Source organism: Euwallacea similis, chromosome 26 (assembly GCF_039881205.1).
Source record: "Euwallacea similis isolate ESF13 chromosome 26, ESF131.1, whole genome shotgun sequence".
NCBI classification, from domain to species: Eukaryota; Metazoa; Arthropoda; class Insecta; order Coleoptera; family Curculionidae; genus Euwallacea; species Euwallacea similis.
Genome location: NC_089634.1, coordinates 858,671 through 871,229, shown reverse-complemented (window position 1 = coordinate 871,229; position 12,559 = coordinate 858,671). Strand labels below are relative to the sequence as shown.

Below are 12,559 nucleotides of genomic sequence, written 5' to 3'. Positions count from 1 at the left end.
CCCAACTTAAACCCGAAACTTTTGTTACCCCAAATCCAGAGACTCCCCAATTATAATCACGTCGGCTGGCGGTTGCTCCACCTGCCCCACATACAGGGTTCATTAATATTCTTGCCATTGTTCCGTAGTTGTTGAGTTTTGCTCGATACACCAGCAATGGAAACGACGTAGTGTGCGCTCTGGAAGCATTTGATTAATAACCTGCCGACGATTTGACGCATAAAACAATTTCTTCCGATTGCCAATGCGACTGAATTATATAACACAAAGACCCGGAATTTCTCTGTTAATCTCTCCAAATGGATAAATAATATATAATCGCGAGAATGTATTGTCGTTCAGTGCAGCAGCCACTCCATCCCGGACTGAAATCCCGCTCTTTCATTGTCTGGAAAGTCTGGATATGTCTCTCGCTGATGTCGACTGAAATAAAACTATTCAGAAAGGAGCAGACTCCCACGGAACTACTCACTCAACTGCTTGTAATGGAAATGTTGATGGAGTAGCTACTTTAAGGTAAAGAAATTAAGATATGACAAAAATCGGATTCAGCGAAAATAATAATTACGAAATTCCGCACGTACTCCCCGCAGAGTTCCATCTTAAATACTAATATTTTCCGGGAAATTTCTATGAACATCCGTTAGCGGTGGCGTAATGGAGGAAACTTTGGTCCAAGAAAAATGGGCGAGATGAAATTTTAACGAGCCCTATTTCTCTATTTTGCTTCAGAAAAATTATAGAAAGCTTTTTAATGGCCTCGTCTGGCTGATTAATTTCTCGAAAAATATGTCGTTAAAGTTAACCCTGAGGAGGCTTCGCCTTTATTACTGTTTCGGTGTCTGTTTATGCCACAAAGCAGCTTCTTTTTTATGGGGGCCCAACCTGCCAGGTGATAGCCTCACATAAATCATGTTCGCATTTCTGCCGAAGGGCCGCTTGTGCGGAGGGGGAGTACGGCGAAACGGCTATTTATTGGAACTTTGGCGCTGAATATATAGGAGAGATCGTTTCCCCCTTAATCTTTCTGACCATCTCAGTGTAACGAGAAATTTCAATTTAGAGCCAAAGTATTCCCAAAATTAGGGAAGCTATGCTAATTTTGGGAATTTTTGTGAAGGCAATCTCAGGTGATGGTCTGCAAAATCTGAATCTTGCAAGTGGTTTGGCTCCGTTTTACACGTACTGGAAACGAGTTTCAATAAGTAAAAAATGGTTTAAAACCATTAACAAGTTAAGCTCTCGCCCGGAGCGGGGCCATATTTATTTTCGCAACAAACACACGAAACTCGTAAATAAATCACACAAAACGCGCATTTAATGAACGGGAACAGTGATAAATCTGTATCGGGGAATGGCGGCCAATTTTCTCGGCTTAATCGGGAAATTCTTTGAGTTATTGTTCGGCCACCGATCAAGGAATAAGCCCTTTTTGATTTGAAAATTGCACCGGAAAAAACTGTATTTGTATAGTGGATGCTGTTGCCCTCAAGACGCCGCAATACGTCAGAAATATGATAACGTTCTTATTTCCATAATGTACCAGCTTTTAAATGCGATTTTCTGCTAGAGAGATTCAGGGTTGTTAGGTATGAATATTACATCAAAGGACGGAATTATTAAAAATTCGGTTTGATGTTCCCGGGAATATTATACTTCCAGACTTTTTTAGTTTTTGTTAGGTTGGGGTCACATTATCACTGCAGCCTGTCTTATTATCTCCTAATAAGGTTTAATCCTGTTTTTCCCGAGGGAACTTGTTATACCTTGGCGTGATACAAACACTCTCCCATCAGTGTTGGGAGTCAAATTGAGGTAACACTTTAATAATCCTTCATTCGATTTTTTCCCTAAGCTCAAGGTAGAGGAAAGCAATTAACTTACAACTCCAATAATTTAAAAAGCTGATGCTGCAATGTGGCATTTTACTTTCGCAAGCCGTGTAAAATGTCCAGCAGTCAAATTCCTCTAAGTTTTATGGTCGGAAAGAGGGTGAAAGCGTCTCTGTAATAATTAAATTCCGCATTTTTGGCTTCCATTCTTCCTAAGCCGGTTCTTGTGTCATATAGCTATTTTATTTCAATTTGGTAAAAATATCGTATTCGCGAATCCAATGCCTGTGGCGCAACTTGATTAAATTTGAAATGGAGCCCAACTTGGAAATAACTTGACGACAAAAGGGCAAATTACCGATCTAATACCTGATAATATAGTGGTTCCTAAATTCACGCAGCTCCCAGAGAGATTAATATATCCAAAATGTACTACATACTTGTCTGTGTCCCGACGCATTTGCATAATGTGGGACTAATTTAGTACATGGTCCCGGCTAGAACAAATTTACACATCCTGTAATATGTTGTGGTAAATTACTAACTTTACTGGCAGCCGGTCTAATTGCACATCGTGTTCAATAATGATGTCTACCTAAATTGCTTTATAGGACGTTAAACGGTGTATGTAGAGAGTTTCTGATGCAGTAACAAGCTGTAGCATATTTTAATACATGTTCTAAGAAAAGAGACAAATTGCAAGAAAATTCACCACGAAACGACTCATTGTAATTAGTCAGCTTTAAGCCCAATTATTCTGCAGAAAATCCCAAGCCCAAGTCACAAGACACATCTCTCGTGTTGCATTATATTTGCAATGACCCTTGTAACAGAAGTGACGTTAACTCAAACTGACTATAGTCATTTCTCCTCTCTCTTTAAAGGCTTGTTGTAGATGGAGCACGAAAATATAATAGTCTTAGTCAACGATGATAGATGGCGCTTGGATGCTCCACTCTATTTGAATTGGAGCTGGCGTCTTAATACAAGGGATGATGCATAAATAGATTTATTTTTGCTAATGTTTTAAATTTTCACGTGAAATATCACTCTTTTAAAAATAAATATGATTTAATAGGTTGTTTTGAGGTAAAATATTGAATATGCCCTATCGCATGAAATCTCCATAAAACCCCTTAAGACTGGGAAATGCACACAAAATGGAAAAAATAATTCAGAAAATTTGAACTTTTTTATAACTCTCTTGTTTCAAAATTATGATATTATTTATATGCCACATTATGATTTGTGAACTATAATCAATATAATATTTATAATGCAGAGCATCCCATACCATAAATTTTTTCGCAACTATCATTGTTTTCTTCGCCATTCTGTCAAGAAGAAGCACTTCATTTTCTCAGTAATACATGGTAATGGTATTAAACAAAGTAAACGAGGAACAGTTCTTTATTGTTCCACATGGAGCAATGGAACGTGTAAAGTGCTTTATGAGGTCTATTTCCAGAATAATATTTTAGGAGGATTAAGCGTGCCGTTTTACGGAAGCGTTAAAATTTCATTTTCTTGCTGTTTAGTAGAGTGATATGGCGGCGAAAGTTCGCGCTCCGTTAGCACTAACTACCCCCGCGTTATACTCCCTTAAGCAGGGCAGTATTTTAATGAGATATGATCTTTTATGTTCTCTACTGCTTTAGCAAAAATTTTAATTCTCGTCTGGCCTTGACAAGGCGAATTGTTTCTTGTGAGTAACGAAAGAGGAAAGTTTGAGCAACAGATCACTTTTACGGCCGCCGCCCGACAAGATCCAATAAAGATAGGCCGTCGACGGCTCGTTTGGCATTGTCGGAAGATTACCAAAACTCTAAACTGTAATAAAGGTATCTTACCTTTCGGATTTACGGTTATTACAGCTCAGGGGAGGAGACCCCCGGCTTTAAAACCACGAGATATATTGCTTTCGCCTGTGGTGGAGTTGACAGTCTCACGGGCGGGGTCCCTCCATTCTTGTTTCAATATCCTTGTCCCGGATTTAAGAAAAAAATTTCCTCCACCACTGACTCTCTTCGAAACACGTGACGTAATATATCCAAGATATTATTTGCCAACCTCCGAGTGAACCGTTTACAAGACAGCTTTACCTGGCTTACACGCTCTTACGAAAGGAGGACGGAGCCCATATAAGCTGTGTGCTGAGAAACTAGGATTAATAATATTAAACTGTAATGGGGCAAGAGACGCTTTCCAGGCGTTCGTTTTAACATTCCGAACTACTTCCCGGAGAATCGAGATCCATATCCATTTCAAATTTAGTCCGGCTTATGTCTCGAGTAGAGAAGTCATTTATCTTGCTCGCATCGGTGGAAATAAATTGCCGAAAAGTTGTCTTCCACCCGGTCTTAAGTAAAGACATATTATTCCAAAGTTCTCGAATGTTGTTTCATGTCGAGAGTTGATTTCAAGACTTCCTAATTTAGATTCGAAAAATAACAAACCAGCTGTAGAGGTTTTTCTCATTTATTTGTATCGATTAAGACTCGTTGAACGGCCCTCCAAAGAGTAAAAAGGCCAACATCAAAAGATTATAGTATATCCGTTCAGTTTATTGTAGTAATGATAAATTGGAAGTCTTATAGACGGGGAATTCTTTGAAGTAAATGTGCGGTAAAAAGGATCTTGAGATGAGATGAAAGTTTGCTTTGAGCGAATTGAGAGTAAATAGGCGAGGAAAAAACTTTTACATATATGCTGAACTAAAACGCTTATAATGAGGCCTAATTAAAGGCAGAAGATCTAGACGAACCGAATGATTTGATGAATATGAAACTCTATGATTAATTTCTGCTACTCACGGTTTTACAGCATTAAAAATTCCTAAAACTGTCCTCGAGGAAAAGAATGTAAGATTATAAAACTCCCATCCTTCATCGTCTGTTTATTGATGCGTTTTGCCTTCTAACAGTAAAAGAGGACAGAAAGTTCTTCTGAGAGCTGCAGGCAAAACGAATATTTCTTGAGTCTAAATCATGAATTTCTGCCACTCACAGTTTTCCAGCACGAAAAAGTCCCAAAACTCCTATCCTTCATGTCTCCGGCGAAAGAAAAAAAACAAAGAACATTGAGTTTTCTCCTATTCGTAGGTATCTTTTTTGAGGCTGCAAACTTTAAATAACCGTGTAGCGAACTCCACAAAATCCTGTTTACAATAGTTAATCGAGAAACGAAAATGTAGCAGCGAGACTGGAATTTGTATGGTATTGGTATGCGTGCGGAATAAAGAAGTTGTAAAACTCCTGCCCTCGATCGCTTTGTGTAATGATGCCATTGTTTTAAAACCGAGTCACAATTATATTATGTTATAACCCTGATCAAGGGAGTTCGATACAACATTAGCCAAAAACATATTTGGGCTACTTTCCAAATCGAGCCAAAACCTACATATACATTTGTGCGATACTGCCGATTCAGTATCGATCAAAGAATTAACTGTAGACATCACCAATGTCCGACTGCTAATCCGCTTAAGATACCATTCCACTGTAACAAACAGATTATTATATTACGGTCATGTTTTGAGGCTTAACTCTTCATCTAGGACATAGTGGAAGGTCTCGGATTTTGCCCTTTTTAGCCCGTCATTTATGTTATTAACTTATCTATCCCGGGTGAGCTGCAATTCCGCATTAACAAGAATGTTGGTCAAACTGTTTCGGAACCAAGTTTCGAGCATATTTTAGCAACATCTGCAATTAGCAGAGCGTAATCGGCGGCAAAGTCTGTGTCTTGGAATTCGATTTTATGACAACACCCCTAAATATTTTAGGGCGTCAAACATGTGGCATTATTAAAGGGGGTGTCGGATTACGTTAAAGGTTACATTATAATCCCGCTTCCTACACAGGAGATGTCACCCTTGGCCCCTTGCAAAGCTGCCAAGGTGGCGGTTATTGGGTTATTAAAATTTCAGTTGTTTATTGTGTAAATCTAATGGCACGATCGGCAAAGAGACGTCTGGAGCATAAATGGCTGTATAAGGCAAAACAATCCAATTTCCCTTTTAAACTATTTATAAACTTATTCATGCTCTTCCGGAGGTCGTATTGTTACCAGAAAGGGCCCTTTCCTGGATACTTAAACATATCCCAAACAATAAGGATGAAATTATTCAAATTGGTGGCATTTCGTTGGAAATGGCTTTATTTGTACATCGTTAAGGTGGATTTTAATCGTTGACACAAAGCTCTATTGCACATTTGCCCGATTTGTTTTTAACCCGCTCTAAAAACAACATTTTCCCCAGATAAAACCCGATTTATCGTTTTTCTACCCCCTGACGAGATCATTAGGACGAACTCGAGCTGCGCTTATTAATTTTAATGATTTTGATTTATGTAGTGACCAGTTTTTCCCCATAAATGTGGAGGAAATCGACAAACTAAATATAGGATTATTGTGGCACCAAGGGAAATTACTATAGAAATATGCAGCTTGTAGATTTGACTCTTTATAAAGTGATTAATTATTTTCTTGTTTTACAAAGACTAAGACAAAGATCCGGTTAAAATTGGACACATGAATATAATTTCCTCTGCAGTAAAACGCGTGTAATCGTAAATCACAAAATTGCGACAAAAAGCTGTATTATTAGTGTAAATATTTCACCCTTCCATGACAAATCCAGCCCTGATTCCGAACCCTCGTGAACGGCCATTTTAAATGTAGGAAACCTTTTTGTCGCGTCTAATCCGTTCCGGCCGACAATAGAGAAACTTTCTGACACTCCTGCATTTCACCCTTAACTTTTGAAATAAATTTGTCGGGGGAGCTTTTTGCCTCCATTATTGCCTTATGGTTAACCTCAAATTTGTCAAAAATGACGTCAAACGGCAGAACAGCACATGCCGGGTTTTCTAAAGACATGAGGGTCAGCAATTTAATTCTCTCCTTTTAAATTAATGGACGAATTTGTATTTACGTACTTAACACGCGATATTCGGGTTTCTCCGGATAGACTCGGAAGCTCTTGGGGCAATCGTAGCGCTGGTGGCGCTGTCCGAAATGGGCGGACAGAAGCGAACTGGTCAGAGTTTTTGTAAACCTCCACACAGAAACTTATATTTATTATATTTCCTAAACATAAGTTTTCAAATTCAGGTGTCTCGTTAGGACTCGTAAACCAAAATGCAGACCGGGCTACGCCATAAATCGTAACTTTACTCGTGGAACTTAACCAAATCCAAACCGCCCTTAAAGTAAAATCCCCGAACGTTACTTTATCCTGCTGCAGTTGTAGTTTAGCGCGTAACGAGAACGTTTAAAGATTTACAACTGCAAGTGGCGTCTCTTGCTGGCTTCAACAATTTATTTCTATCTACCCAGAACCCGTTCATTAACCCTCAATAATCTCACATGAAAGGAAGCTTTCAAAACCCCCAAACAAATGTTCATAATGTTATTTTATCACATGTAATTGATTAATTAATTGGCCATATTCCGACGTTATCCATTACGCCGTCGCTCCCAATGATGGATCTCGATTTAATTTGATTTTTATTATCATTTAGGTAGTCATAAAGGACTGCCAGAACCAACAGAAACCAAAATTGGATATCGATTTATACTTAAGGTCTTCGAACAATGTTCGTGCATCTAATTGAATCGAAGAGGCCGTCGTCTTGTCACCCTTTGCGGATTACAACGCCAGAATTAATCCTCTTATTGGCCGGTTTCCGATTAATTAGACTTTTCTCAACCTTCATCGATCAGATAAATGATTTTTCAAATTATTATTTACACTCGATTTTAATTTTTTTCCTTTGATGGAAAAGCTTTATTAAGAGACAAAGAATCCTTCACACAATCCTCTATCTATTTCACGTAAAGGAAGTCCTCAAGTTCTTTATACTGCGAAAGAATAGGCTTTTGTTCTTTGTCGGTCGAGTTTCACTCTATTATTGCCTCGTATCGAAGTATCAGCCTGAAAAGGGTTGGGAATTTTTTAAAAAAATTAAATTTCCTCTCTTATTTCAGGGCAAGATGAGCGCCAAACGCGGGCTTTTGAAGCTCTTGAGGATATGAATACAGCCCTGGATGGTGCCAAAGGATGGTTTCGAGAGGGTTTTGATACCAGGTAACTTTTAAAAGAGGACAAAAAAAGTGGAAATGTCTAAACTTGTGTAGAGATAAACACAAGTCAGAAAAGTTTAAGTTTGACAACATCCTGTCCTAGAGATTCCAACTTCCTCAACTTTATTATGCAACTTTAAAGTTTCCAAACGCGTAATACTCGAAGCTCCAGAGGCTTTGCTTCACGGATATATATTTTGTCCTTAAGTTGATGGATATTCGGCCTCGGAAGGATTCCAATCTGGCCTGAAGTTTTTACGGGTCTTTTTCCAGCCCTTTCGCGTTGGCAAACAGACAGTAACACGCTCGATGTCTTCGGAAAAGTTTAAAATTTCACCCCGAAGGCAAACGATCACCTGGAGCATACTAAAGGGCGGGTTTTTGCCAAAAAAACTAAACAGACGGGAACGAAGCCTGAATGTATGCTTCAGATTGAGAGATCGATTTTTTTTGTAGTGGATGGATATATTTAACTATCAAAGTTTAAGATGTGAGTAATAAAAAATATCATAGTCATATACGGGGTGTCTGTTTCCGGAGATCAACCACAGAAATTTTGGTTACCAAAGTGACAGTAAAAATTTCGCTCTTCAGTAATCTGAGGCTTAAATAACAACTTCGTTATCTTTAAAGATAGACCCCTCGGCAGGGTACTCATTTTCAGCTACCTTTTTCCAACTATGAGAATAGTGAAGTTAATTTTAACGTATCTGACTCCGTATCTCTAATGGTTCTTGAAATTGCAGTGTTTGCAAGAATTTGAGACTTCCTGCATGTACAATCCATGAAGTCTGTTTTTACCCTAAATTTTTTTTCAGAAACTCACTGCATCTTTGTAAAAAAAATAATTCATTCCACTCAGAAATTATCATGAATAGGTAAGAATTTTGTGGAGACACTAGGGATTCGTGAAAATTGAAAAATTCAGTTAAATATTGATTGGCTTGGTCAGGACTATCTTGTGATATTCAAAATAATGATGAAGTGAGACTCTCTAAGAGAACGATTAGGAAATGACAAAAACATTCCTATATTGTTAACTTGCCTTATGCTATTCCTTATGGAAGTAATTTTATTCCAGTTTGCACCCTCCATCGGCATCTAGCCAGCGGCGTGCCAGGCCACAGTGATGCCGCTCCGCCCACCTTGCACACCAGATCATGCTTGCCCAATGCGCCGCCACTGGCCACTATCGTTCTAAAGCGCATTTGTTTCCAGTCCCTTCGCATCACCACCTGGCCCTCTTCGTCCTCCTCCTGGTCGTGGGTCAGAGGACCAGGGCGGGACCTCCTAGGTATAGTTCCAGAATCGTCGAGATCCAGACCGGTGCCATTCGAGGGGTGATTTTGGAGCTCAACTCCAGACACTTGGAACCAGTTGAGGTCAGTTTAAGTCCCTTTAAGTCCTCCTCTTTTATAGTTTCTGACTATCAAAGGCATTTCGAGGAGTACCCTACGCTGCACCTCCAGTAGGTCCCTTGAGGTTTGCGACACCCAAGCCGCCCCTCTCTTGGCCTGGCACAAGACTGGCCGACACTTTTGCCCCGGTGTGTCCTCAGAAGTATCCAGATATCACTAATAGGAGTGCAGCCCTTGAGGAGATGCCCAAAGGGCGGTATCAATATCTCAAGAAGCTGTTGCCGCTTCTCGTCAATCAGTCCGAAGATTGCTTGTTTTTGAACATTTACGTACCTGGAAGCGGTAAGTTTCTGGAGCAAAACAAAAGCGGCTAGGCATAGTAAAACCGAATGGTCTAGAACAAGGAGAGGTCAACGACAATGGCTTAATTTAATTGGTGGGCTTCACCGTCTTTGTCCCTTTCAGCGTCCTTTGTTCCGGACTTCTCTGGAGTAATATGCACGTAAACAAACACGAATGGTAACTAAAATCCATAAATAAAATATCCATTAAAACCGTCGTCTGTACAGAACTTCCCCGCAACTTCTCAACTTGTTTTATTTTTAGCGCGAAGTTTAGGCAAAAATCGTGCCAGCTCCCAGAGCAGCTTTAACTTTTCGGATAAATCTCAAGCGGTTTTCTATTAGGTTTACAGTAGAATAGGAGCACTGCAGCCACTTATCAAAATTGTTCTTCAATTAAGATTTGCTATTACACGCATTTTAATTCGCATTCAGGCACAGATCTCAACAAAGTAATTTCAACTTACGCCGTCAGCAAAGCAATTTATGGCGAGCCTATTTGCAAAACACACAGTATTATTACAGTAAATTAAGCGCGACCTCTCCAAAACGCAAACATAAGTGGGAACGGGGCCCCCGGGAAAGCCCCCGAACCAGCTACCACACCGTTTACTATCCAAATTACCATCTAGCATTGTTTTACTAATCGCAATAGTCGTTATAACTGCATTAAGTTCCATTGAATTGCGTTTCAGACAAGTGAAACTAAGACAAAATAATTAATCTAAAAGTTTTAATACCGCCTAGACGAGTTTGCCAACTCCCTGCTAATGGGCTGCTTTCGGGTGTTTTCGTGAAGAACCTAAAGCGTCGCAACCAATCAAGTCTCTTGCGCTTGGCGCGGTTTCAGCGGACGCATGCTAACTCAGCCAACATGTCAAATGTTGGGACTTTTTTATTTTTTATTTTTGCAGGAAATCGGGGATTCGAGGCCCCCTACGCAGTTCTGGTGTTCGTGCACGGTGAAAGCTTCGAATGGGGTGCGGGCCACCCCTATGACGGCAGCGTACTGGCATCCTACGGACACGTGATTGTTGTCACTCTAAATTATCGCCTGGGAGTTCTTGGTGAGTATCGTTCGAGGCGTATGGGAAAGCGAAATTTGTCCCATCTCTTGTCTGGGATCACAAGAATTTAAAAGTCCATTTAAGAAAGTGGGTCGAGTTAATCGGGCCGCAAGCAGACCGATTACGGAAACAACGTTTTAAGAACTTTAATTAAATGAAAGAATGGGCAATTAAGAAGATTGGAATCGGGCTCATTAAAAAATATCGAGCTTGGACAATAGAGAATAATTGCGCTTTATGAGCCTTTAGGCTTAAATTCAAATGGGATTGAAGATCTTATTGCATGTCTCATAAGCAGCGCTCGCATTAGCGTTAAAAGCGTGGAAAATTCGAATCCCTCGGTATCAACTGTAGACAGCTCGAATTGCGTAGCATTTCCTCGCAAATCGCCAAATTTCCATTGACAGCCTAATGGGGGCTAAGTGACGCTGCATTGTCGTCTGTCACACCACATTTCCTGCCGATTGTGGCCCAGCCACATACGCGATAATCCTTTCTAAGGAAACTCGGAGCTGCATCGCCGGATGCTAAATAACTTTTTGGAACAAGTAGTTTTCGAGATTATCCTCGTAAGACTGGGGACTGGAAAGGAGAATCAATTCCCAGGCAAAAGCGGAAAATAACGGCACGTGCGACGGGGATTTCGCAGATTTTGTCTGCGAGGAAAAAGCCTCCAGGTTCTGTTCCTGGAATATGAATTACTCTGGATACGCTCCAGCTAGCGACATCTACTTTATATACCTAATGCAGGAGTTATGGAAGGTTTTCGTGCAGACAACAAGGGAATATGGCTTGTATTAGTTTATCGAAGATTACATCTATTTTTAGTAACCCCGGGAATTTCCCTGGTTGCGAAACTGCTCCGGGGAAACTTGCTACTGCTGGGTTTACGATCCGAATCTCCGATTCCCTAAAGTTGAATATGCATAAGTTTATCTATGATGTAACCGGTTAGAATTATTGTTCCCCATACATTCAGCCAAAACTCCATTTCGTGTTCCGGATATCCGGATATTCTTCTCTCCAATAAGCAAAACCGTTTTCTTTTATCAAAGGCATTGTAAAGCGCGATTGAGTGATTCCATTGAGCTGCAGAGGCGCATCACGAACGATCCGATATACGTCAGCTTTGCATGAGGGAGCCTCAGCTACGCCTCTGCGCTCATGTACTCGTTTCGCTATATATCCAGGCAGCTAAATCCAGTTTTGTTCTTTGGATTTATAGTCGATCATGATGGCAACCCCGCAATTTTTCATAAAACATTTACGATTTCCGAAGGTTCTTCGGCTTCGAATTTGTGGATATTGCTTGAGACTGCGTGAAAAACAATTTTCCAACATAATTTCTCTGGACGATCCTCAATGGTCATAATTGAAAATTGGAGTGCAGGTGCAAAGCAGAACTCATATGCTTTTGAGCTGAAATGTACAGGGGATTGCTATTGAAAACTCGTACCGTGGACCTCAAAATCGGTCCTCCCCTTTAGGCGCAATCACTCAAAAACGGTTGGAGGCAGATGCAGGGCGTCTTTCAGCAATGGTCAGTCATTAGCAATGGGGCAACCGAGAGATGGAAGGACTACACGTCAAATGGTGGTAGCTAGAGAAAATATGCCTTGTCGGGAAGTTGACAGTTTTGGATGTACAAGATGAGCTAGGAAGAATGGGCCAACACTAAACTGAAGATAGTAGAGGTATAAATTTTATTCGGAAATTTTCATTAATTAAGAGCGTTTTGGTAGTATAAATCAGAAAATTGGTAGTGTTATGTTTTTTTAGTGTAAAAATTACAAATTTTAAACTTATTTTGACGTTGCTCCTAGAAAGCGCTAATTTAGGAGCAACATCAAAGTAAACTTAAAATTCGTAATTCC

At 40.0% G+C, this 12,559-nt stretch overlaps 1 protein-coding gene across 2 annotated transcripts in view; it reads left to right on the top strand.

Moving 5' to 3' along the window:
- LOC136417131 (neuroligin-1-like) overlaps positions 1 to 12,559 on the top strand; it is a 64,823-nt gene that overhangs the window by 43,112 nt on the left and 9,152 nt on the right. For both annotated transcript variants that reach the window (XM_066402670.1, XM_066402669.1), the window contains exons 2-5: positions 7,824 to 7,923; positions 9,001 to 9,301; positions 9,355 to 9,619; positions 10,533 to 10,685. In XM_066402670.1, coding sequence (XP_066258767.1) covers positions 9,080 to 9,301; positions 9,355 to 9,619; positions 10,533 to 10,685 — 640 coding nt within the window. In that variant the 5' untranslated portion in view covers positions 7,824 to 7,923; positions 9,001 to 9,079. The remainder of the gene's footprint in view (positions 1 to 7,823; positions 7,924 to 9,000; positions 9,302 to 9,354; positions 9,620 to 10,532; positions 10,686 to 12,559) is intronic.